Source organism: Gossypium arboreum, chromosome 6 (genome assembly GCF_025698485.1).
Source record: "Gossypium arboreum isolate Shixiya-1 chromosome 6, ASM2569848v2, whole genome shotgun sequence".
Taxonomy (NCBI): Eukaryota; Viridiplantae; Streptophyta; class Magnoliopsida; order Malvales; family Malvaceae; genus Gossypium; species Gossypium arboreum.
This window is the reverse complement of record NC_069075.1, coordinates 132628978-132656059: the sequence shown is the minus strand read 5'-3', so window position 1 is coordinate 132656059 and position 27082 is coordinate 132628978. Positions and strand designations below refer to the sequence as shown.

The 27082-nt window shown below is 33.5% G+C and overlaps 2 protein-coding genes across 3 annotated transcripts; both read right to left on the bottom strand.

Annotated features, from left to right (window-relative positions):
• Nucleotides 1–1392: 1392 nt before the first annotated feature.
• Nucleotides 1393–4144, bottom strand: LOC108484848 (protein NRT1/ PTR FAMILY 6.2-like). 2 transcript variants are annotated; one of them, XM_053029929.1, is made up of 3 exons: nucleotides 2833–4144; nucleotides 1993–2483; nucleotides 1393–1901 (listed from the first exon to the last, which is right to left on the bottom strand). In XM_053029929.1, the coding sequence occupies exons 2-3, from the start codon at nucleotides 2072–2074 to the stop codon at nucleotides 1402–1404; spliced, it is 582 nt and encodes a 193-aa protein (XP_052885889.1). In that variant the 5' UTR covers nucleotides 2075–2483; nucleotides 2833–4144; the 3' UTR covers nucleotides 1393–1401. The 2 variants fall into 2 exon arrangements, 1 of the variants encoding a protein (XP_052885889.1); XR_008284319.1 differs by lacking the exon at nucleotides 1393–1901 and adding an exon at nucleotides 2561–2761 and having other exon boundaries at nucleotides 2171–2483.
• Nucleotides 4145–4453: 309 nt separating this feature from the next.
• On the bottom strand, nucleotides 4454–7820 carry LOC128293835 (protein NRT1/ PTR FAMILY 6.2-like). The gene is made up of 4 exons (XM_053029384.1): nucleotides 7695–7820; nucleotides 5053–5164; nucleotides 4605–4819; nucleotides 4454–4543 (listed from the first exon to the last, which is right to left on the bottom strand). The coding sequence occupies exons 1-4, from the start codon at nucleotides 7818–7820 to the stop codon at nucleotides 4454–4456; spliced, it is 543 nt and encodes a 180-aa protein (XP_052885344.1).
• Nucleotides 7821–27082: the final 19262 nt, after the last annotated feature.

Below are 27082 nucleotides of genomic sequence, written 5' to 3'. Positions count from 1 at the left end.
TATTCGAGTCCTGCAAAACCAGCAGTCTCGGCCAGGTTCGGCTGATAAACAGCTCTCAAACACATGTACTAATTAGAGGAACTGATGGTTTTATCGTCGACCATGTGAAGATAACAGCTCCGGAAACCAGCCCCAATACTGATGGAATTCATATTATTTCAGCAAGCAATATATTCATTAGAAATAGTATCATTGGCACTGGTATAATTTTTTCTCTTCATATAGGTTTATATTACATGAAGTTGCAACACACAGCCCTGAGCTTGTGAATGAAACAGGAGATGATTGTGTCTCAATTGGAGATCACACTACTAATATTCATATATCTCATGTAAAGTGTGGACCTGGACATGGAATAAGGTGAAAACTCATTTAATTGATGTATTGCTTTCCTTATAAACTCATAGGAAAGCCTCTTTGAATGATATGCAAAGCTCTCTCTCTATTTTTTTTTTTTTACCTTGGAACAAGAGTGTTTGTACTTGTCCAAGGTTTCTCAACTTCCAAGCCAGGTGCCTATTCATCCACTGGCTTCATATGGTCACGGGAGTTCATGCAGGCAACGTAGTTTTCAAAGCACTTGTGACTACTGATGGTGATATGCTTTTGTCTCTCTTTTTTCTCTTTGTTTAAAAAAAAAAAAAACAGCATTGGAAGCTTAGGAAGGTCAGGAAATGTCGTGCAAGTGCAGAACACTCGTGTAAACACAGTTACCTTCAAAGGAACCACAAATGGTGCTCGAATCAAGACATGGCAGGTAAATATTGATTCTTAAAATGTATACATTGCTATCTTCCAATCTAACATTCACTGCAAATTCTTAAAAGGTTGGGAAAGGTTATTTTCGAGGAGTTATGTTTGAGAACCTATTCTTCAACTCAGTGAAAAACCCAATAATCATAGATCAAAATTACTGCAATGTTAGGGGAGCTTGCAAGGAACTGGTAACTCAGAACGAGCCCTTGGGTCATTTTCAAAAAAAATTAAAGCTGAAAGTTCACCAAAAAAAAAACAATTTTATGTAGGAAACTGGAGTTCAGATAAGGGACGTGGTTTACAGAAATCTATGGGGAACATCAAGCACTGAAGTCGCCATTACATTGAACTGCAGTCGTTCAGTTTCATGTACTGGACTGTTACTGCAATCTATAATGCTTAAGTCTTCCATAACTGGGAAGAATGTTAGGTCGAGTTGCATTAATGCCCATGGTGCAGCTATTGGAGTAGTTCAACCAGCCCCTTGTTTCTAAAATATTTTATCATTGAAGGGCCAGTTTTTTGCAAAGTTATGTTACATATTTTGATCTTTGTTTTAATGTTATTGTTGTTGTTATTATGGAATCCATCAATAATAGCATTTGATTTTGAAACTTGGGAAGAACAAGAAATTGCTATGCTATGCTAGCTATGGTATGAAGTTTCTTCTTTAAGGATTTGGCATATACATTTGGCGCATAGAAGAAATAACCCCAAGTTGATGAGGCTTAAAACAGCTAAAAGTCCGTAAAATAAGTCGAGTCTGCCATCATTGATCCTATGAGCCAGCCAATAATGACCGTCATTCGTTCCAGGAACTTCCCTCACTATTTCAACGAGTATGGTGCTTAAAAACAAACCAAGAGAGATGGTTGCGAGGAAAAGGCCAGTACCTATTGCTTTCATCCCTCTAGGTGACTTTGTTATGAAGAAATCGAGCTGTCCTGCATAGATAAATGCATCTCCAATCCCGACCAAGATGAATTGTGGAAGCAACAAGAAGCCGCTCACCGGTAGGATTAAGGCAGTGGTTCTGCTGCTGGTTTTAGCGACTGACAACCTTTTCCTTTCTGCCAATGCTGCACCCACCATAGCTATAATTGAGAACAAGAGGCCTAACCAGATTTTTTGCAAACTTTTCAAACCTGAAAAGAGTTTATATGAACAACCAAAAACAGGATGGTGATAAAGTAATACACAAAGCAAACATGTTCACAATCAACAGATCATCAGTACCATGAGAGTATCTTGTTTTCCTGAAGAGTGGCATAATCAGGCGGTTATGGATCGCAAGAGTGAGCATTATAGATCCAATCATGAAAACATTGAAAGATGCTGCTGTGTTAAGGATCACTTAGCTAGGCTGTTAGTCAGTTAATAAGCTGTTAATACAGCTAAGAGTAGTTAGGAGCAGTTGGTAAAATGCCTATAAAAATAGATTACTAATCTGAATGTAGTCAAGCTAGTTTTCAAGATTCAACAATAGAAATCAATATGAGGTTACAAGTTCATCATCTTCTCTATCAACCTCTTATTCTTTAGTCATCTATTTCAATATTCTTACCTAGTTTCTAATATGGTATCTTTCGCCGGTTAATCTTGGGATCCATGGCCACCACGAATTCTGCTGATTCCACCTCGGTTGAGCCAAGTATTGCTGTCTTCAATGGTAATCGTGTAGTCAACTCATTTCCGTGTCATGACATTGTCAAGCTTGCCGATGAAACCTACATGCAATGGCAACAACAAGTAAGGTTAGTTCTTGATGGATATGAACTCCTCGGGTTCCTTGACGGCACATTACCTCCACCGCCTCGGTTAATCCAAACTTTTGATGGATCTTTAGCTCTGAATCCATTGGCTCCAGTCTTCAAACAATAGGACTGGCTTTTAACTTCGTGGCATCTTTCCACAATTAGTGCGCCACTCTTGTCCTCATTCACAGAAGCTAGATCGGCGTGCGACATCTGGACCACGGCAACGGATCTTTTTGCGGCTGACACCGCTGCCAAACAGTCGCGCCTCCGTCATGAGCTACATTCGTTAAAGAAAGGTAATATGATTATCAAAACTTACGTTGCTCGGGTTAAGACTCTCTGTGCCCTTTTTGAGATTTCAGGGTCGCGGATCTCAGACGAAGAGAAACTGGAGATAATATTTGCCAGACTGTCGTCGGAGTTCGAGGCCGTCGTCTCCTCCGCCTACATGTCGATCGGCCCTATCTCCCTCCAACGCGTTGTCAATGCCCTCGTGGAGTGCGAAAGTCGACATCACCGCACGATCCAGGAGATCTCTATTCATGCGAACCTTGTTGAGTCCGCGCCGTCATCCGAAGCTTTCCTTAAAGTCACACCCAGGAACCTGGGAGCACCCTTTGGCTACCAATCTGGCTTTTCGCCTGGCAATGGTACCGTCAAGATTTCTCTTACTCTTGAACAGCCATTTGCATCCAATGACCTTGCGATCTGGTGGTAGAGGAACCAGTTCCCAAATGGAGTTCCGAATAAGTGCGTCATACTCTGCTTGGGCAGCAGCTCGCCACTCAGCAGTAGAAAATGCTTCCACAATTGTGGATGGTTCCATGACTTCAACGGACATAGATTTAGGCTTGAAAATACCTGCCTTAGCACGAGTCACCATGGGATGAGTGTTGGTTCCAGCTAGTATGTGGTTCGGAACACGAGACGCCGAGGGAGCATCTTCCATAAACCGTGTGGACTCAACAGTATCACCAGTCAGAGGACTAGGCTCAGTGCACCATTAAAACTAGCCGGAGACCATCCGACAGTATCACCAGTCAGAGGACTAGGCTCATGTGCACCATGAAGACCAGCCAGAGATGATCCTAACGGAGATGACAGAGCCGGTGATCTTGTAGAGGGTGCCACAGAGCGAGAGGAAACTTCCTGAACTAGAGGAACAGTTGTTGAGATAGTCACACTAGATTCCAAAGCCGGACCTTTGCAGTCAACTTTAGAGGACAAAAACTTAGTCTCATCAAACACTACATGTCTTGAAATAACTATCTTAGCATTTGGTAGAAGACATTGATATCCCTTATGTTGAGTGCTGTAGCCCAGAAAGGTGGAAGGTTGTGATCGAAACTCCAATTTATGTGTCGCAAACGGTCGTAATTAAGGATAACAACAACATTCAAAAACCCCTAAGTGGTCATAGGTAGGATCCTAACCATATAGGGCCTTAAAGGGAGATTGTCCTTGTAGAACAGGAGTGGGAAGGCGATTTATAAGATGAACCGCACAGCAAAAACGCATACCCCCAGTACTCCATGAAAAATTTGCTTGGATGCCCACTTCTACAATGTGACGATGTTTGCGTTCAGCTACTCCATTTTGTTTGAAAGTATACGGGCACATCAACCGAACAATTCCTTGAGACGCTAGGACATAAAACCGGAGCAAATAACGTACCCCAGCTTCGACCTACCTTGTCTTGTATATAAACCAGAACAGTAACAGCTAGCAGGGTCCCTATGTTGATAATCAAGTAGAAAACGTTGAAGAAGGTCGCCATTTGCAGGTTTTCCTTCTCATCATTCTTATCAAATTGGTCTGTTCCGAATCCAGAAACGCTTGACTTAATCCCACCAAGTCCTATTCCGTGTAAGTACAGAGCAAAAGTATAGACACCCATTTGCAGGCTGTTGGCCTCTACACACTCATTGGATTGAGCAGGGTTACAAGGCGGTGGACGCAGCTTCGGCAGCCCTGTTGAGACTGCTAACAAGCAAGTACCCTAGTTCATCATATAGCCGAGGTTGTAAGCGCTATCAAGTAAAAGAATAGAACTCCGGGAAAAAAAGAAAGCGAGATGCTTTAATTGCTTACCATTGCATTAACCACAGCAAAAATGGCTATGGTTCGATATCGAGTTAAGAAAGTATCTGCAAGAATCCCTCCAAGCAAGCATAGCATATATGATGTGCCCCCAAGGTTTGTACTGATATTTGAAGAAGTAGAACTAGACAGATGCATTGTGCCAACTAAATATGTTACCAGGTTCAACACAATTGCCATTGTTGAAAGTCTCTCAGATAACTCAACTCCAAAAAAGAGTAATCATAGCAATGACAGTTAATTCTCATGTGTGGAAATGAAGTCATTGGAGTGCTCAGAAAATGAAATATATCATCAATGTCAAAAGATCAAATGGCGACCAAAACATGAAATTTACAGCATATCCGTAGTAACACATACAAAACCACTGCATGCATAAATCTGGAAAATGAAAGTAGTTTGATTATAGAGTACGTAGAGAACTAGTGAAGAAATTCACCCAGAATAAGAGTTGCTGTCACCCAACCACCAGAGGCGGTTCTGTCGGCAGGGTTTCCCTTGTAGTCAATAGCATCGGAGACAAGTTGCCTTTGATTTTCTTCCATGAGAAGCTTATGAAATGGTGAAAAGAATGATAGAATTTACTGAAAAAAATGCAAGAAGAAAGGCAGCATTGGCATTGACTAGAGCTGGTGTTTATATTGTTCCAAGATCAGTTGAGGCATGCAATAGTTGTTATCACATCATGCATGGGAGCATATATCTCTCAGATCAGGAGTAACGAATTATTTTCTTTATTTTTTTTCCAAAAGTAGGGAAAAACCATCCATTTAAGGAAAGAATTGCAATAGGGAGGAGATTCTTGCAAGATGAATGCTTGCTTCCTAGAATAGGAAAGGTTTTCAGACAAAAATATATTGGTCTTGTCTTATGCGTTACAGGCAGCACATTCAGCTTCTCATTATCGTAATGAGTAGTTATTATTATTATTTTTTGAATAAGAGCAATTATTATTATTTGGTTTAGAGTGGAAATTTACTATAATATATGGAAATTTGTCATTATATTTTATTTTATTGATATTTGTTATTATATTTTGAAAATATGAGTAAATTTATCATTAAATTTTATGTGATTAAATTTTACTACTATAATTTGAATTTTCTAAAATTTTCACCAACTTTAATTATTTAATTAAAATTTACCGGCTCAATATTAATTTTGATAATTTAAAAACATAATTTAATAATAAAAATTCCTTCAAATATTTTATTTTAATAGTTAACAGTAATTTAACTTATAAATATTAAAAACTAGAATTTCTATTTAATGAAATAATAACTTTAAAAATAAAGCTACATATATCATAAAAAACAATGGCAAATAAAAAAATGTAATTTTAGTTACAAAATTCAATCAAATAAAAATAAAACAACAAAATTCAATATAAAGTTAAACTAAAGTGGTAAATTTATCTTTTATCTTATAAGTATAATGACAAATACTAGTAAATGTGAAGTATGATGGCAAATTTCAATTTCCACTTTAGCGACAATTTTGCATATTATCATCATCATTATTATTATTATTATTATTATTATTATTATTATTATTGGTGAGTAAGGAGATTCCTTTTCAAGTGTGAAATGAGATTTAAATAAGCATAAAAATTCGATTTGAAAATGGTATTTAGTATAGAGAAAAATCAAAAATTTTTAAATGGAATTTAAATAGGTATAAAAATCCGGTTCAATAATGGTTTTTACACAATAGAAAAATAGAAATTTTGAAAACCGAGTTAATTTGTGTTATAGTAATAAACTTTTTCTCGAAATAATAAATGTGTTTTAAGTGAAACGGATCTTGAACTTTTTTGGCTTTTAACCAAACAACCTTCTCTGTTATTCTCTCCAAATAAATATTATTTATTAAATTAAATTTTTAATTAAATAATTTTTTCAACCCGATTCTAATTCCGTTAAAATCATGACAACATTATCATAAAAGAATCTATGAGAAAATCTATTTAATTTCTACATTCAATGGATTTATAATGATTAATTAATTTAATTTCAGTTTTGAACTTCAATTAATTAAATATTAATTCAAAAAAATTATTTTAATCCTTAGGTCATTTTCATACTTAGTGAGAAAAAAAATTTATTTCTGACTGTAGCTCGTTTCGCTAACTTTATCATTTCTATTCATTTCTGTTCATTTGATTCAACATGCAATTCATTTCTGGTTTCAACGAGCTAGTGGAGGGATAGATCAATTAGGGTTCAAATGATTTATAATTAAGGCTCCGTTTATTTGCCAGTAAAATGTTTTCCGGAAAATAATTTCTGGAAAATGATTTACTTTTCTAAAAATTGTTTACTTTTTTTGGTGTTTGGATGAATCTGTGAAAAATATTTTCTGTTGTTTGGCAGATTTCCTGAAAATATTTTCCTAAAAGTTGTTTTACATATATTAATAAATTTATATATATATTAATAAATTTATATTTTAAATTATTTTACATATATTGCAATGATTTATTTATAAATAAATAAATCAAATTAAATATATAATAATACTCAATTATTAAGCTAGAATATTAACCGTTATAAATTGAAAACAACCAAAGTCAAATAAATTATTTGTAATTGTGTTATAAAAAATAAAAACAAGGATTGAATAATTATAAATTAGCTTCCAAACCACAATTAATACTAGAAAATAATAATATTATCCAAATACATAATTAGTAGTACACCACATAATAACAACAACATTGTGCAACTGCATAACTAATATTTCACCACATTAAAAGTATCAATATCTTCAACCTTGAGAAAATTTTTGAAGCTAAATTTTTCTATGCTTCTTAGTTTTAACTAAAAAAGCTTTAGTCTCGGATTCATGACTCACTAAATAATCAAACACAGAACACAGGAAGACATCATCAAATTCTTCTACCTCCATCAACATCACTTCTTCGTAAAGATGTGGTGTCTTATCCGCAATAAATTGTTCCAAAGCATTAGCAATTTTGCCAAGTTGTTCACCCACAAATTTAATTTGTTCATCAACGACACTTTCTTGAGCATTTTTTCTTTTACGTTTGGATGTGCCAGATGAAGATACTTTTGTTCTTACCTCTTTAGTCTCTTCATTGTCCCAGTCTATATGCACTGAATCTTGGTTATCATCATCCAAATCTATGTCAGCAAATGTTCTGGCAAAACTCCCTGTTGCCATATCTTTGCCAACCAACAAAGCCATTTCATCATAATGATCAATATTTTTATTCAAAAATGGTTCATACTTCTTGTGTGCCTGTTAGATATTATAAACAATTAGAATAACAAGTAAAAAAACAATTGAAATATACTTAACATATATATATACATATATTACCATCACTGCTACATCATATGTTGCTCTATCACATGTGATCATTTTCATGTTATCATCCCATCCAAAACCACTTTCACCCCGAATTGTGCATATAATCCTGCCACTGGTTTTTTATAGTCCTCAAATGATTTTCCACATGCTTCGCATCGCATTAGACTTGAAATCTTTCTGAAATAGCTTCGGTAACTCGATTAATAGAAACTGCTTTGAAAGATTTAGAAGGCTTATTTCCTTTCTGGGCCTCCTCTACTAGAATTTCAAGAAAAAGATGTTCCATCGGTTTGTCCACCTGAATTGCTTGGAGGTCCCTTCTTTGTTGCCCTTACCTATTCTACATTAATAATTGTCATTGTCAATCATTTCAATATCCAACAAGCTTAAAACATAATAAATTCAATATGTAACAAATTCAAGACATAATAATTTCAAAATCCAACAAACTAAAATTTCAATATCATTATCTAACCAACATTAACAAAAAAAAAAATTTTTAATACTAAGACATACATAACATAGCAACAATAACCCTAAGCCTTAAACCTACCTAATATTCTAGCCATATAATCAGTCCACATAGTTTGTGCAATTTCATCTCTCTTAATAGACCATTCTCTTGCTTCTTCTCTTTCTTCTCGCTCCGTAAGAGTTGGTATTATCAAATTAGACTCAGGCTCCTCGTATAATCCTTGATTAAGTAAATCACTAGGATCAACTCCTATTATATGATTATGAAAGATACAACAAGCCAAAACTATATCTATTTGAGTTTGAAAATTCCAAAATGGTTCAGCATCTAATACACAAAACCGTTTCTTCAAAATCCCCAAAACATGTTCAATAGTGATTCGCAATGATGAATGATGAAGATTAAAGAGCTCCTTTGCATTTTCAGGCCCCTAAGCACTAATCTTTTTTAAATGATATTGGACACCACGATATGAGGTAATATATCCATTTCGGATGCCATATCCAGCATCAGTAAGATAATATTTACCTACAATTTGACAAAACATAATTATTACTAATAGATTATGAGATTACTAGAACTATTTGGTATTTAATGTTTTATAATTCTTACCTTCTGGAATTCTTAATCCTCTTGGGCGTGAAAGTGCATCACTTAAAATACGAGAATCATGTGCACTACCTTCCCAACCAGCTAGAACATAGGAAAATTTCAAATGAAATGTAATGGCAACCAATACATTTTGTGTTGTCCCCTTTTTACGGCTACGAAATCTTCCTTGAATGCTAAGTGGAATGGATGCACGAACATGAGTTCCATCTAATGTTCGAATACAATCTTTAAAATAAGGATAAAACCTTGGATTGTTTCTGATTTCACTAGGAACAGGTAATCTAATAACTAGCTTATACAATTTCAAAATAGCTCTCAATACAACCCTAAAGTAACAGTGAATTGTCTCAGTTGATCTATAATATTTAGATCCAATCACTCGAAACCTTACATTATGACCAATTATATGTAAAAATATAACTACTTGCTCCCTAATATTCACCGATTTAGTTGATTGTAACAAACTATTTCTACTAAGAATATCACACAAATTAAAAAAGGCTATCGGTCTTATCCTTATCACATTAATACAATGCTGGTCACCACTATATAAAATACTATTAATATAATTTTCTCTTTCATAATCTCAATTCACACGAGGGTGAGAAGTAATTTCCTTCCTAGTTTTTAATTTTTTAATCCAGAGAGCCCCAAAAGCTAAAATTGAAGCCACGACTCCGACAATTGCATTTTGATCTTGATTACGATCCATCTACACAAAATAATGCCACATAAATATTTTATCACTACAAAAAAAGATGCAAACTTTTCATAAGATCACATATATGACTAAAGTTACCATGACTAAAGTGCATACATACATTTATGAAAGTTTCTTAAGCAATGACTCAAGCAATGACTAAAGTTACCATGACTAAAGTTACCATGACTAAAAGGAATGGAGTTAACTAACCAACCCCAACTTAAATAATAACAAAAAAGGCATAATTAAAGACATATTCATCACAAACTGTAGTACCTAATAGAACAAATTTTGCATAGAACCCCCCCAAAAAAAAACTTCTAGAAACAAGGATCTTATATATAATCGAAAAAATGAGATTTAACCATATTTCTATTACATTGAATGGCATATATAGTTTGTACACTAGAAACACTATAAAATGATAAATCTCAACAAAACCATTTGTTCTCGATTATAACATTAATTCAACCAATTCAAACATAAATTGATAAATCATACAATACAATAATCCAACCTACACTTAATACTTTACAACCCATTTTTATCTTCCCCAATGTTTTAGAGGCCCAAGCACCACTATTTTTTTAAAATTTTAACATACTTTTTATCTTTTCCAATGGTTTTTTAGAGACCTAAGTAGGTTAGCAATGCAACACTTATTTTTCTTTTTCATTTTATATTTATATAACATTTTAAAAATTAAAAAAATAAAAATAAAAACTAAATTATATTATAACCTTAAAGACATCTTAGCATGGTCTCCCTTTCATTACCTTATCATTTTTTTTATTTGATCCACTCTCACATGCATCTTCCTTTCATTCACCTAAAATAATGTGTCAATAATATCATTGTGAAGTGACCCCAGATCCCAGTGAAACTAAGCACCAAGCAAAAAAAAAGAAGAAGTGAAGAATCTAGTACAAAGAAGTAGGACATACGACAATATATATCTATTTACACACACACACAGATATATATATATATATATATATATATTTACTTTATTCCCAATGAAAAAGAAAACAGATGAAAGTATATCAACATTATAAACAATAGTTACATGTATGTCCATATTTGGAAAGGTGCAACAAATGCTTGATTATTTTATTTTCTTTCCAATCAGTCACATTGTTAAAAAGTTCTAATACAGTACATGAAAGAACAGGAAAATCATCACCATAAAAATACGATAACAACATATGTGATAAGTTTTTCAGAACATTAAAAAGAATAGGGGGCTACACTGCACTGAATTTTACAATAAGCCAGATTATTTGGCGGATTTCAAAAAAGAAACATAATTTTACTAGGGAAAACATGATTTTTTTTAGATTGAATCATGCAACAAAGAAAAAGCTTAGGGTAAGCGCAATATGGGTGTTTTTAGTTGGAGAAATATTTGTTCTATTTATTAAAGAAAAACAATGGGTGGCCAAGGTGGTTTACTACTAACTTCTAGCCTACTTAATTTATTACTAATTTATCCAAAATTATAAAGAAAAAAAGAGAGAGAGGACTGTTGTAGAAAGATTTAGGAGATCAAAACCTGTGTTTTTTTCGGATAAAGGAATAGCTACAGAGGAGGGGGGAGTTGAACAAAGGCAAACATAAACAACAAAGCGAGAAACTGAGACTCATACTCAAGTTTGTATGAATGAAAGAATGCTGAAAATAGAACATCCAATACAAACAGATTACAAACCATAGGATACAAACTCTGGCTACACTGATTCCGTTCTTACAATATCTTAATCTCTCTCCACACACACACACAAAAGGATACAAACTCAATCATTCATACTTCTAAAAAGCCCCATCAAACACTGGGAATAAAATCTATTAAGAAAATAAAAATCTTGTAATAAATTCCAATAGAAAAGCCCGTAAAAATTTCACCTTGAATATCAAGCCAAGCACAACAAATCCATTCTCAAGCATTTCGAAACAGTACTTCGAACTAAATAAAAGAGCACCAATAATCAAAGTTAAAACCCTTTTCCACCAAATCCAAACATTATCCCCCCCAAAAAAATCCCAGAAATTCAATATAACCTTCAAAGCTCTATGAATCGAAAAATAATAACAAAATTTCACTGATAATCGAAAAATATGTCGAAATTTGAGAAATTACCTGAAAAGAGAGGAAAAAATAGTGTGTATTGCCTGAGAAGAGAAGATATACGACGAACTAAGGAAAAAAGGGAAGAGATATATAAGAAGTTGAAGAACGGGAGAAGGAGAGAAATTTTACCTGGATGAAGAAGGAGATGGAAAATGTCTTATTAAAAAGAAATCGGTAAGACATTTTCCCTAAATTGCTAGTCATTTTACCCATGTCTTGAAAAACATTTTCCAAATGCAAAATGTTTTCAAGCTTCCAAACACCGTAAAACCAGGAAAACATTTTCCAAAAAATATTTTCTTGGCTTCCAAACGGACCCTAAGTTCTAACTTTTCAACTATTATAAACTCATTTAGTCACTAAGTTATTCCACTATAGTATCATGATTGAGCTCTCCCCACTTACATACCATTACGAAAGCTAGTCGATCAAGGCTTGTCCAATGACCTTGTCATAAGTGTGTTACCCTCATAGGATATCCTTAATCTCTTTGGGATAAACCCGTTCTCCTAATATGATCCTATTTTATTTCATGGTAATTATTACATCCTCCTTCACGAAAAGTCAATTACTATCAAATAGTAATTAATTCATTCATCACAAAGACAAACGATTTATGGTCACATTTGCTTTTCATCTGTCATGTAATGTGAATGAGAGGATATCATTTACTCATGTATTGTTCTATGAATTCCCTCTATTGAGAACGATGCTACATACGGAAAAATCCGTATATCCAACGCTCTAGGTTTCAATTCATTATCTATTTGAACTCAGGATTTTACTTACATCAAGGCATACGAGTCACACATACATAGCTCATCATCCACTCAGGATTAAGGTATGTCACACTATGAATGTCACAAGTGAATAAATCCATAATTGGATTTAAGATCTATTTTACTTGGGTCCTGTCTAATCTACTGTCTGTCTAGTCAGTCACATCTTGATGGTCGCTAAACTAACTAAAAATTCGACTAAGGCAAGTGCACCTATCAAACAGTAGTATAGTTATGGTGAGACCGAAAATATTGTATCCACAAGGACTAAAAGTACTAGTAATTACTATCTTTTTATTATCTAGCCTAAGAATTAAAGGGATGTTTTTAAACTAAGATTAACTATCTAATTAACTAAGAACACAATAGAGATTAAAGTTGGAAAATACTTTTGAAAAACCGCTGGAGAAGATAATACCCAAGGAAGAATCCACCTAGACTTCACTTATTACTTCTGAATTATACGATTTATTCACTTGACTTAATTCGTAGGAATCCCTAGTTTATGTTAATATCTCTCTCGATACTAAAAACAACTGACTCTAGGGTGATTAATTGAAATCTCTTTCTAATTAAAACCCCTATTGTCGTATTAACTCGATCTATGGACTCTATTATTAGAGTTGACTCTAATCTGGCAGATTTATGTCGTCCTATCTTTAGGATTGTATGTAACTTCGCTTAATTATGGAAGATTTACTCTTAAACAGAGACTTTTGCTCCACTGAATAAGCAAATCAGAACATGAATTAATATCCTGGAATATTAAAACAAGGATTAAAACTCATAATTAAGAATAAGACAAGTATTTATCATATAATTCCAATAATAATAAGATCTATCTTAGGTTTCATCTCTCTCAGGTATTTAGGGAGATTAGTTCATAACGATAGGGGAAACATCTCAAAATTGGGAAAATAACAAAACATAAGAATCCTAAAAACTTCGGTAGAAATTGAATGGAGATCTTCAATCTTGGAGTAATTCCTACTTCCGAGCTGATTCCAATGGTTGTCTTCGAGTATTTTTTGCCTTCTACTCTTCATGTCCTCCTTGATCCTCTTTTTGTGTGTTTAAATAGACTTTGAAATGCCCAAAATAGCCCAAAATTAGCTTTTTTCGAGTAGAATTAAAATAGGTCTTGACAGGAACACGACCGTGTGGCACGCCTGTGTGGTGGTGCTCAAGCTGTGTGTAATTCTGATATGGTTTTAAGTCGACACGGCCATTATACACGAGCTTGTGGTATGCCCTTGTGTCAAACACAAGCGTGTGGATTACCCGTGTGGAAGTGTCTAGGCCGTGTGCAGCACTGAATTTGGTCTTTTTTCTCGCACTTTTCGCTTTCCTATGCTCATTTGGATATAAAATAGGAAATTAAAGGATTAGGAGCATCAAATTCACTAAATCTTATGATAAATCATCCGAAAATATGCCAAGCATGGGATTAAAATATGTTACTTTTGAGGTTTATCACATCTATGTCTCTATCTTTTGGGAGTCATCCGCTCTGATGCTCAAGACAAAATATCTCCCCAATTGGACTTAATAGATGTCATATCAGTCTTTCAATCGATTTTCTCATTTTCGATTAGACTAAGGATATGTTTAGGTTCATCTACTAATATAAGCTATATTTTCATATTACGATCTGACCACGTAATGTCGTTTAGTATTAGTTAAATATTAGATAACCAAAAAGCTAATATTTGCTTCTATTTTTCTTTGCATAAAAAAACCATGGAGGTTAATATACAAATGTTATTAATTTAATTCATGAATAATTTTATTGAACCAATCTGTTCGAAAAAAATACAAGTTTACAAACCAATATACTACATTTAGGGAACTGAATCCAACAAAATTGTCATCCCGAACAGGACCAAACCCAAGGAAAAATGCGAGTGCGATGACCCTATGAAGTGGAACAATTTGGGAATCTACACTCAAAACAAGTCTTAGGCGTGACACAAAACGAAAAAAAATAGAAAAGTGACTCAACGACTAAGACAAAATCAGGAACCGAAAACTGATCATAATACCTTCTCTTTTCCCTAAAAGATTGGTAAAAGATAGAAAAGAAAGAAATGAAAAGGAGATTTTCGAAACATTCAAGAAAGTTGAGGTAAACATACCCTTACTCGATGTTATCAAGAAAATCCATCATTATGCAAAATTCCTTAAGGAATTTTATACTAATAAGAGAAAACTAGTGAGTAATAAAAGGGTAAGTGTGGGAAACATCTTTGCGATTTCAAAAAAGAAAATTCTGCCAAAGTGTAAGGACTAAGGTATGTTCATTATCTCTTGTAAAATAGGTAATGTGGGCATTAAAAAGGCCATGTCTAGTTTAGGTGCTTTTATTAATGTTATGTCACTATCTATTTATGAAGTACTTAATGTAGGTTTTCTGAAAGAAATATGTGTTATAATTCAGTTAACAGATAGATCGATGGTCTACCTAGAAGGAGTCTTGGAAGACATCTTACTTAAAGTTAACGAAATAATCTTTCCTGCAGATTTCTACATTATAAACATAGAGGATGATAACTTAATAAGTCCTTTTGGTACCCTACTCGGGGGACTATTTTTAAGTATCGCAAACACAAATATTGATGTTCAAAGTGACATGCTCCCTATGGAATTCAACATTGAAATCGTCAAATTTAATGTTTATGAGGCTATGAACAATCCTAGTGAAATGTTAAATGTTTCCAATGTTGACATCATTGAAACTTTAACTCAAAAGGATACTGATTTTCATAACATTAATGAGTTGAAAACTGTGCTTTACAAGAGTATTGATAGTGACATTGTGAACCAACTTGAGAAATTTTTGATAATTGAGAAGTTGTTACGTGAAGTTAATAGCGACATGGAGGCACATCAACCTATCACACACCAAAGTAACAACCTTGAGTTGTCTTCTTCTCAAACTAAAATTTTACATTCTATCTTAAAGGCATAAATTTTGGAGTTAAAATCGTTATTGAAACACCTCAAGTACGTCTTTTTGGGAGAGAAAGACACTCTTCTTGTAACAGCCCGATTTAGGGCCTCGTCAGATAGTGGTCTCGGGACCAAAAATCCAGAGTTGAATAAATTATTTTAGTGTTATTTTGGAGTCATTGCATGTTTATATAAGTATATGAAAATTTTGATGAGTTAATTTTGACGTTTGCTAGTCCAATTGCGAGAAAGGACTAAATCACATAAAATGAAAAAGTCCTAAATTGATAGCTAAAGGTGTCAAATAGCTAGAGAATAAAAATTGGAGGTCTTTAAAGGGAAATTAGATCCTATTGTGATAACTTGGCCCGCCATGGGAGGTAAAAATGTTGAAAAGTCAACATTAGGTAAGTTGATAACATAATGTATGATATAATAATGCCCTAAGCCTAGCTATCATCTTTTTCTTTCATTATTTCTTCTTTACCAATGATTTTTCAGCCATTTTTAAGGTTTTGAGCTTAAAAAATTTTAGCAACTCATTCCTCTCGCAAGTAAGTAATTTTTATGAATTTTGTTGAATATTTTCGTACTTTTGAGACCCTTGGAGCATAAGCTTTCAAATGAGGGTACTATTTGGAAAAATGAATAAGCGTTTAGGGTTTTGCCATGAAAGGATTTGTAATGTTGCTGAGTTTTTGGTGGAAGAAAATGAGTCTTGGGTGTCTTATAACTAACTTTTGTGAAAGGTGTTAACATGAAAACACCTAAAAGAATCATTTTACGCAAGTTGTAAAATAGATGTTAAATATGTGAAATAGTGAGAATTTGGAGTTGATATAATAGTAAAAAGGGTTCGGCTAGACTTAAAATGTGAAGAAATTCGAGAAAAATTGATTTTTGGGCTTAGGGGTAAGATGGTCATTTTACAAAAGTCTAGAGGCGAATTGATCATTTTACTCAATTACGAATTGTAGAGTGCGTAGATTGATAAAGTGACTAAATAAGTGCATTTTTTTTATTATAGATCAAGAATTACTAAATTCGAACCTAGACTAGAGGAAAGCCAAGCAAATCGACTAAATCGACTAATCGCCACATTTTGTAATCCGAGGTAAGTTGTATATAAATAATACAACTACAATGTTAATGTATGTGTTGAATTGTACTTGAGATTAATATAGCATGAATTGTTTGATTGTGGAATTGAGAAAGCATGATGGCAATAGAGATAGTAGAGTTCCCGTTTGAATCTAGGAAATAAATTAGATATTCATGCCATAACATATGGGCTATTGCGAGCTAGTGTAAGACAATTCTGGGACATGCATCGGCCACATTATGAGAGTCAGTGTAAGACCATGTCTGGGACATGGCATCGACATTGAGACGAGTGCTAGTGTAAGACATGTTTAGGACATGCATCGGCTACGAGATGTGTCAGTGTAAGACCATGTCTGGGACATGGCCTCAGCACAAATATACTAGAACTTGTGTAAGACCATGTATGGGACATGAAATCGATGTCTAACCCCATATTAGAGGCTAAATGAGTATCTGATAATGTTCTAAATGGTTCAACGATGAAAGTATGATTTAAAGTTAACTAGGAAAGTATAACCGTGTTGTGAGTGGTACAGGTAACTATATGGTATGTATGAAATGTGAGCTCAATATATGCTATATGATATGTAATGAATATTGATGAGTAAGGTTTTGCTTATGCCACTTGTGTATTATGATACTTGTTGATGAATGGCAAGGATATGTTGTATATTTATTTATGTGCAACTTACTAAGCTTTATGCTTACTCCCTTTCCTTTTCTATTTTCTTATAGTGCCGCCTATCTAGTGCAGGGATCAACGGAAGTCAAAGATATCGATCACACTATCAATCTAAGATTTCGGTACAGTTTGATTTATATTTTTGAATATGGCATGTATAGGGCTTAGACTTTGCTATTTTTGTGTCTTTAAAAACTGGCCAAATGTGTAGGCTTGGGTTGGGAACCCGTCATTCTGTATTAAGCCTTGAATGATGGCTAATATTCATTTTGATTTATATGAAAATATGTTATTTTCATACATGAGTAAAATGCACAAATGGAATATTGTTTATTGTGGCTGATTTGGTTGCATGGGATAGTCTTATCTTGATTCTGGTTGCTATTATGCAGGTTGTGTAAGTAAGGGTGGTAAATAGGCTTGGTAAATAGCCTTATATTGTCCACACGGGTAGACACACGGATGTGCGTCTAGACCGTGTGGGACGCACGGTCTGCCCCATAGACGTGTGGTCCTACCGTGTGTCCCCTACATGTAAAAATTTCAAGTCAGTATGCATGATAGTAAACACACGGGCAGAGACACGGTCGTGTGTCTCAGTAGTGTGATGGACACAGCTTAGCACACAGGCGTATGCATTGGCCGCTTAATATTTTGGGGATGCTGACATCAGAAACAGAATGTCCATGCTTTTACAAACAGGCTAGGACATGGGTGTGTCATGGCCGTGTGAAGGGCACGGGCCAGAAACACGGGGGTGTGCCAAGTCGTATGAAAACCCCTGTAAGTGTGCTTTTAGAATTATTTCCATATAGGTGTAGGACACGGGCGTGTCCTTATATTACCTAGGCCATGTGAGCCACATGGGCCATCAACACGACCATGTTGAAATGGTTACATGGGCGTGTTGCCCCTCTACACGGGCGTGTGTCCTGTTTCAAAGTCAAATTTTCTATAGAGGGTTTAAGGATCCGGGTTGATCCCGAATAGTTTTCAATGGTCGATTTAGGGCTCGTAGGCCCATAATAAGAAGTTTATGGTAGAAATTGAAAAAGTTCTAATTTGGTTCAAGTCTCAGTGACTTGGGGAACATTTGTGCATGAGATTGAGATAAATAATGCCTCGTATTCCGCTCTAGCGTGGGTTCCAGTATGGGGTGTTATACTTCTTATTATAGTCTTGAGTAAGCTTTCAAAGGTGGAGGAAGAAAATTTAGTCTGTGTTCTAAGGGACTATAAAGTGGTGATCAGATGGACAATAACTTACTTTACAGGTTTGAGTCCCTCTACTTGTATGCATATAATTCTCAGAGAAGAAAATGTTGGAAAAAATTCGGTTTGAAAATGGCTTTCTTGCACAGCGAAAAATAAAAATTTTGAAAACCGACTCGATTTGTGATATTTATAGCAATAAACCCTTTGCACTTATGTTTTCGAATAGACGAATCCTTATCGTTCCCGGCTTTCAATCAAACAATCTTATCTGTTATTCTCATACAACAAACTGCTTCGAGCGGAGGCTCGAACGAATTGAATTAAACAAAGAACTAGAAAAAGTTTTCTTTTCTTTCATGTGAAAATGAAAATATGTTCTCAAATAGAAACCAAAAAATCATTATTTCAAAAAATATATTTATTTCTTAGAGAATAAATCTCTCTATTTTTTTTAGCAAAATAACGATATATGAAAGTTATGTAAATAACCCTATTAGTGTCATGCACTTATAAGGAGAGAAGGTAGAACCTTATTGAATTGTAGACGTTTATTTCAACTAAAAAAACGAACTCCTAGTCTAACTAAAAGTATAGGTGGCGACAACCCTAGTTAATATTACTAGGGTTTGCCTTCACCTCTTTAACATGAGGGGCTTTTGGGCCTCTCCCATATTGGGTCATATTATAAGTACTTCCCGAGTTTTTTACCCAATATTTTATAATTCGATCCAACTTGATATTTGTTTTTCTATTTCCCAAAATAAACTTCAATATATTTCCAATTAAATAATCTTCTCAACCCAATTCTAATTCTGTTAAAATCATGACTAATTTACCATAAATATATTTAATATGTCTTCATTCAACGGTTCATTATAACCAAATAATTTATTTTCATTTTTGAACTTCATTTAATTTGAAAAATATAAGTTCATTTTTCAGGTCTTTTTCATTTTTATTTTGGAGAAAACCACATCCATTTCCAAATGATTTCATTTCTCTATTTTCATTTTCATTTTGGAGAAAACCATAATCATTTCCAAATGTTTCCTATTTCTCCATTTTCACTATTTCTATTTATTTCTGTTCATTTGATTCAACATGCAATTCATTTCTAATTTCAACGAGCTAGCAAAGGGATTGATTGGACATATGAAATTGAAGCTCAAAGGATTTATAATTAAGTTTATGCTTTTCACCTCTTAATTATAAAATCATTTAATCACGAAGTCATTCCACTATAGTATCATGACTGAGCTCTCCCCAATGGCATTCCATTACGAAAGCAACTCGACTAGTATTCGTCCAAAAACCTTGTCATAAGTGTGTTGCCCTTATAGGATATCCTTAATCTCTTTGGTATAATATTCGTTCTCTCAATATGATTCTATTTTATCTCATAGTAACCATTACATCTTCTTTCATGAAAAGTCAATTACTATCAAAGAGTAATCAAGTTATTCATCACAAAAGACAAACGACCCGTGGCCATGTTTACTTTTCATCAACCATGTACTGCCAATGAGACGATATTATTTACCCATATCTTGCTGTATGAATTCCACTATTGTGAATGATGCTACATATTGCAGAAGTCCTACACCACCAGGTTTCGGTTCCTTATCTATTCGAACTCAGGCTTTTACTTACATTAAAGTATACGGGACACGCATATATAGTCTTTCATCTATTCAGGATTTAGGTATGTCACACTATGAATTTCACAAGTGAATAAGTCCACAAACGAATTCAAGATCTATTCTTCTTGGGTCTAGTCTGATGTACTATCAGTTCAGTCAATCACATATGTCTCTATCTTTTAGGAGTCATCCGTTCTAATGTCTAATACAAAGAATCTCCTAAATTAGACTTGATAGATGACATATTAGTCTTTCAATCGGTTTGATCATTTCCAATTAGACAAAGGACATGTTTAGGTTCGTCTACTAATACAAGCTGTCTTTCTGTATTACGATCCAACCACGTAATACCGCTTAGTATTAGTTTAAACATTAGACAACCAATGAACAATATTTGCTTCCATTTTGCTTTGCATGCAAAAACCACATGAGGAAAATTATATAAAGTATATTAATATAATCAATAAATTTTTTTATTAACCAATTTGTTCGAAAAATTACAAGTTTACAAACGAACATACTACACTCAAGGTACTAGATCCAACAGAAAACACAAAACCAAAGAAGGAAGCCCAAAGACAACTTAATTCATCAATGATAGAGGTTGTAGAGAAGGTAATCCTTAAGCTACTAGATACCGAAATGATTTACCCAATTTCGGACAGTAATTGGGTCAGCCTGGTATATGTCGTGCCTAAAAACATTGACGTGGAAATAATGAAAAACTTAGTAGGCGAATTAGTTCCCACCCGAGTCCAAAACGAGTGGTGAGTTTATATAGATTACATGACGTTTAAGTCATTTACTAAAAAAATATCATTTCCCATTTCTTTTTATTGACCAGATACTTGAATGTTTAATCGGTAAAACTCATTATTTTTTTATGAATGTTTAGGTTTTTTCTAGATTCCAATTGCACCGAATGATCAAGAAAAGACGACTTTCACATGCCCCTTTGGCATGTTTGCTTATAGAATGATGTTGTTCAGACTTTGCAATACATTGACTAGTTTTCAAAAATGTATGGTAAACATATTTTGCGACTATGTTGAGAAAGTCATTGAGGTTTTCATGGACGACTTCACTGCATATGGTCATTCTTTTGATGAATGTCTTGTCAACCTTACTAAGATATTACAGAGATGCTTAGAATTTAACCTCATTTTGAATTACGAAAAATGTCACTTTATGGTTGATAGAGGTTTACTTTTTGTTCATATTGTTTCTTTTGAAGGAATTGAGGTCGATAAGACCAAAACTGATGTGATTAACTCACTACCATACCCAAAAATTGTGAGGGAGATTCATTTTTTTCCTTGTCCATGTAGATTTTTACAAATGTTTCACAAGGATTTTTCGAAGATTTCACAACCATTTTGTCCTCTCTTGCAGAAAGACAAAGAGTTCGAGCTCGATCAGGCATACAAGGACGTGTTTAATACTTTAAAGAAAAAATAGTTTTTGCTCCTATAGTGCAACCATTGAATTAGAACTTTCTGTTCGAAATCATGTGTGAACAAGTGATCATAGTGTAGGAGTCGTCCTTGGACAAATAGTTGGAAAGGAGCCATATTTCATTTATTACAACTCGAAAACTTTAGATGTCACCCAAAGAAACTACTCGACTACTGAAAAAGAACTCTTAGTTATTGTATTTACTTTGGATAAATTTAGATCTTATTTATTAGGAACTAAAGTATTTGTTTTTTCTGACCACGCAACTTTAAAATTCTTGATCGGAAAGAAGGAAGCAAAACCAAGATTGATCATATGGATCCTACTTTTACAAGAATTTGACCTTGATATTAAAGATAAGAAATGGTGCAAAAATTTGGTGGCCGATCATTTGAGCCGATTGCTGATTTCGAATAATGAGATCCTACTAAAAAATAAACTTCCTGAATGAGAATCTGTTTTCGACACAAGCTATTTATCATTAGTTTGCAGACATGGTAAATTACATCGTTACTAGTACTATTCCTTTTAATTTGCCACGTTCTGAGAAAGATAGAACTAAACAAAGATTCTTGATATTACATTTGGGATGACCCTTATTTATTGAAACACTACTCCGATTAAGTAATTAGAAGATGCATAGTAGAAACCGAGGTACAATCCATTCTCATATTTTTCTATTCTTATGCTTGTGGAAGTCATTTTGGCCCTAAACGTGCTACACATATGGTACTCGAATATGGATTATTTTGGCCAATAATATTTCGTGATGCATATATTTTCTGTAAATCTGTGAAAAATGTCAAAAGATGGGTACCTTGAGCTGTCAAAATCAAATGCCCTTTACACCTATAGATATATGCAAGATTTGCAATGTGTGGGTCATAGATTTCATGGGACCTTTCATCTCATCGTTTGGTAACCTCTGTATGCTCTTAGTTATTGACTACGTTTCTAAATGGGTAAAAGCTAAAACTACTCGTAATAATGATGCTAAAATTGTTGTGGATTTCCTAATTTTTTTTTCAAGTTTGGCACACCTAGAGCATTGATTAGTGATCAAGGAACACACTTCTACAACAAGGTCGTCTACGCGCTTATGAAGAAGTATGGGGTGAAACAATAGATTGTTACCACTTACCACCCACAAACAAATTGTTAAGTCAAAGTTTCAAATCGAGAGATCAAATCGATCTTAAAATACATCGTTAAGTCAGATAGGAAGGATTGAACTCTACAATTAAACAATGCACTTTGGGCATATCAAACAACTTATAAGGGACCTATTGACATGTAGTTTTACAAACTTGTTTTCGATAAATCGTGCCATCTCCTTGTTGAATTGGAACACAAAGCCTACTAGGTTGTAAACAATGCAATATGAAATTGGAAACAATGGGCGAGTCTCGAAAATTGCACATACAAGAGCTTGAGAAAATTCGAAAAGACGCGTACAAGAATGCTTGAATTTATAAGGACAAAGCCAAAATGTTTCATGATAAAATGATTGTCTGTGAACAATTTTCAGTAAGACAGAAAGTCTTAATTTATGACTCTATCCTAAAAATATTTTTTGGTAAGCTTTAAACTGAATAATTAGGTCCTTTCATTGTAACTTAGTTGTTTCCTCATGGTGCAATGGAAATTAAGAGAGAAGAGTGAGTGAAGTGTTTCAAGGTCGATAGTCAAATGTTGAAATCTTTCTGCGAACAATTCCAAGTACACAAAGTGGACAAGTACATTCTCGAAAAATTGAGGGTTTAAATTCAAAGGTCGTCGAGCTAACTACGTTAAAAAAAAGTCCCCGTGGGAGGCAACCCATAAATAAATTTTTTTATCTTATTTCATTTCCATCATTTTATTCCATTAAAAATATTTTTTTTTATTTTCTATATATTTTATTATTTTATTTTAGTTTTTTCTTGCAAAAACAATGGTACCCTAACCCTGACCGCCCGTTCGTTGACTTTACATGGGGAGTATTCTTTCCCCTTACCTTGCATTTAATTTTTGGTAAACATTGAGGGTAACATGGGATACGTAGGGAGAATTTTGAAATAATTATAATGATTGTTGCTACTGATTTTGTTGCTTATTCCGATCTCGCATATCTTAATTTCTATCACTTGATCGTTCTTTAATCATTTGAATTGGGTTGAAACTCCACTGCTTTGTCGATCTAAATGTTTGGGTATTTGATAATAGTTTCTCATAGCTTAGTTTGTGTGATAAGTGTTGGGCTCTGTTGGAACTAAATGTTGTGTCACAATTTATCTTTCATGAAATTGATTATTCGTTAAATTTGCTTGGATAATTTATTCTTATAAATTATGTTCTAGTTGTTCTTTTAAAAATAAAAAAGAAAAAAAAATGAATAAACTACTCCGCTAACAACTTTAGTTTTGGTTAAAAGCTAGAGAACTGTGATCAGATTGAGTAACTAGGATGAGGTGTTTGGGTCGTCATCTCATTTCGCATAAAAAAAATCTGAGTGACATGCCAAGTCTTGAAAGTGCTTTGCTAAACCGAAGCCACCATGAGTAGAGTGAAAAGAACAATTTAGAGACAAATCAAACTGAGTAACTGGGATGGGGTGCTTGAGTTGTCATCTCATTTCGCATAAAAAAAAGATTCAATTATGTCTTAAAATAATTTGAAAAAAAAAGGAAAAAATGAAGAAATTTGTGTGAAAGTTAAGAACAATTGCCCTTGCAAGTTTGGTCAAGTATTGATGTCGTGAATGTTTGATTTTGTGAATTGGGAAAAGTTTTTCAACAGTTGTTGCTTGAATTGACTCACTTGATAAATTATTCATGTTATACACGATTATTTGAATTGTATAAATTTGTGGAGTAAAACCTATTTTTGAAAATTGTTGAATGATTTTGGTGTAAGAATGAACGATATGTTTGAGGACAAACATCGGTTAACTAGGAAGGAATTTGATAATAGGCCTAATTTACATATTTATTGTGCTTAATTTTGATTAGTTCTTAAATTAAATGCCACTAATTTTGGGTTTCTTATTTGATTTTTGATTAGGTGTACAAGTAATGCTAAAAAATCAAAAAGAGTTAAAAATTGAGTTGTCACAAATGTTTTGTGCTGAAGAATTAATTGAAGGACCATGATATTATTTTGAAACTTTATTTTAAGATTTATTTGTAGAAAATAATACTTTTAATTTATCTTTGAAGATGATATTTTAATTTTCTAATATATTGTCTTTTAATATTTTTAAATAACTCTTTAATATTATATTAGATTACAGAGTTTAACTAGGTTAGAGTTTGGTTTTATTGTTATTTATTTATTGCGTAGATATTTTGCTTGCCCGTTCTCAGTTCCGTTTATTTTCTTCTGCATAATATTGCACAGGCCATCCCCCCCCTTTTTTTTTCTTTTGTTTCATTCTTTTATTTAATTTTTGTTAAATCCCTCGTATGAATTTGCTTAATTTTATTATCCACCGATAAATAATTTGGTAGAGAGTCGTGAAAACCAAATTAGTATTTAAAAACATTCATTTTGGTATTGTTGTTTCTTCGTTTTAGGAGATAAATTTCACCACCTCACAAAGCTATGTTGGCATCCAATAAAAAAGAGTTCGTTGATTGGATGTTAACAAGCGTACAACTAAAAGTATTGAGTCGATCATTTGTTGTATTCAGTTTAGCGAAGAACACATTGGTATATCTAATTAAGTAGTTATTTGGATTCTATCAAGGAAAATTAGCAATCAGATCTAAACAACTCACATGATTGAGGTTGTTGGTTCGAATTGGACCCTTCTAGTTCACAAGACTACTGGAGAGCTAAATCGTAGATGCGTGTTTCATGGTTGTTCATTTGGTAAATGCTAGTTGTTAAGCGTTCCTACAATTAATTTACACATGGAAGAGTTAATGGTTTGAGGTATATTCGTTATCAAGTATTGGATCGAAATTAGAGCAAAATTAAGCCTAAAGCTGAAATTTCTTATTATTGTTATTTTGGTTCTGCTATTTTTATTGTTATTTTTTATTTTAATTATTTTTACCTCTATTATATTTAAATTCCCATTTTATTTTTGTACAATATTACAATTGTTTATACACCTTAGACTACTATTTATATACTATTTCTATTTATATACTATTTAATGATGGATATATAATTATTTATATATATATATTTTAAAAAATATTTATAAGGATAAACTACTTAGTTAATCACTTAACTTTTAAGGCGATTTCATTTTATTAAAAAATCCTTTTAGTTTCTTCATCACTATTAGAGAATATTTTTATTTTAATCACCCAAACGTTAAATTCTCCAATGACGACTTATTGTACATGCCACGTCCTCATTTTAAAATTATTTTCTGACCCTTACCATTGTTGATTTTCTTCTTCCTTAACTCATTTTTTTCTACGCTACTCTTTCATGCCCTTACGAAACTTATAACTCATTTTGTTTGCTCATGTATGTAACTTGGCAACAAAATTATTTGGAATACGGGTCATATGTTACTTCAAAAGAAACTGTTAGAGTTAAGTGGTCCAAATCCTTATTTAAATAAAATATAGTGGTAAAATAAAATAAAATAAAATAAGAATCCATATGGAATTACACTTCTTTTATTTTATTTTAGAATAAGGTTCTTTAAACCTTATTAAATTCCATCTATTTGATATTGATTAGAATAAGGTGTTTCAGTCTTACTAGAATATAACTTTACAAGCCTATAAATAGACAGTCTATTCCTCTTGTAATTATTCGAATTCGACATAGTGAATCTTCTTCTCCTCTGCCTGTGATTTTTTTCCGAAAGGGTTTCCACGTAAAAATTTGTGTGTTCTTTATTTTATTTTATTTTATTTTATTTTCACAAAGTGATATCAGAGCGTCTGGGTTGTTCATTTTGATCACGGTAATGGCGTCTTTGAAGTATGAAATTTCGCTATTGGATCACAACACCAGATTTGTGTTGTGGCAGATTAAGATGCAAGCAGTTCTTGCATAAATGGATCTGGAGGATGCCCTACTAAGGATAAATAAGATGCCTTCGACATTAACAGATGAAGAAAAGAAGCATAAGGATCGAAATGCATTAACACAATTACATATGCATTTGTCCAACGGAATTTTGGAAGATGTGATGAAAGAAAAGACCGCCATTGTATTATGGAAGAGGCTAGAAGAAATATGTATGTCAAAAACTCTAACAAGCAAGTTGCATATAAAGCAGCGTCTTTATGCTCATCGTTTGGAGGAAGGTGCGTCTATACACGAACACTTAACAGTGTTTAAAGAAATTCTCTCAAACTTGGAAGCCATGGAAGTTCAGTATGATAAGAAAGATCTAGGGTTGATTCTACTTTATTCGTTGCCCCCATCTTATTCAACCTTTAGA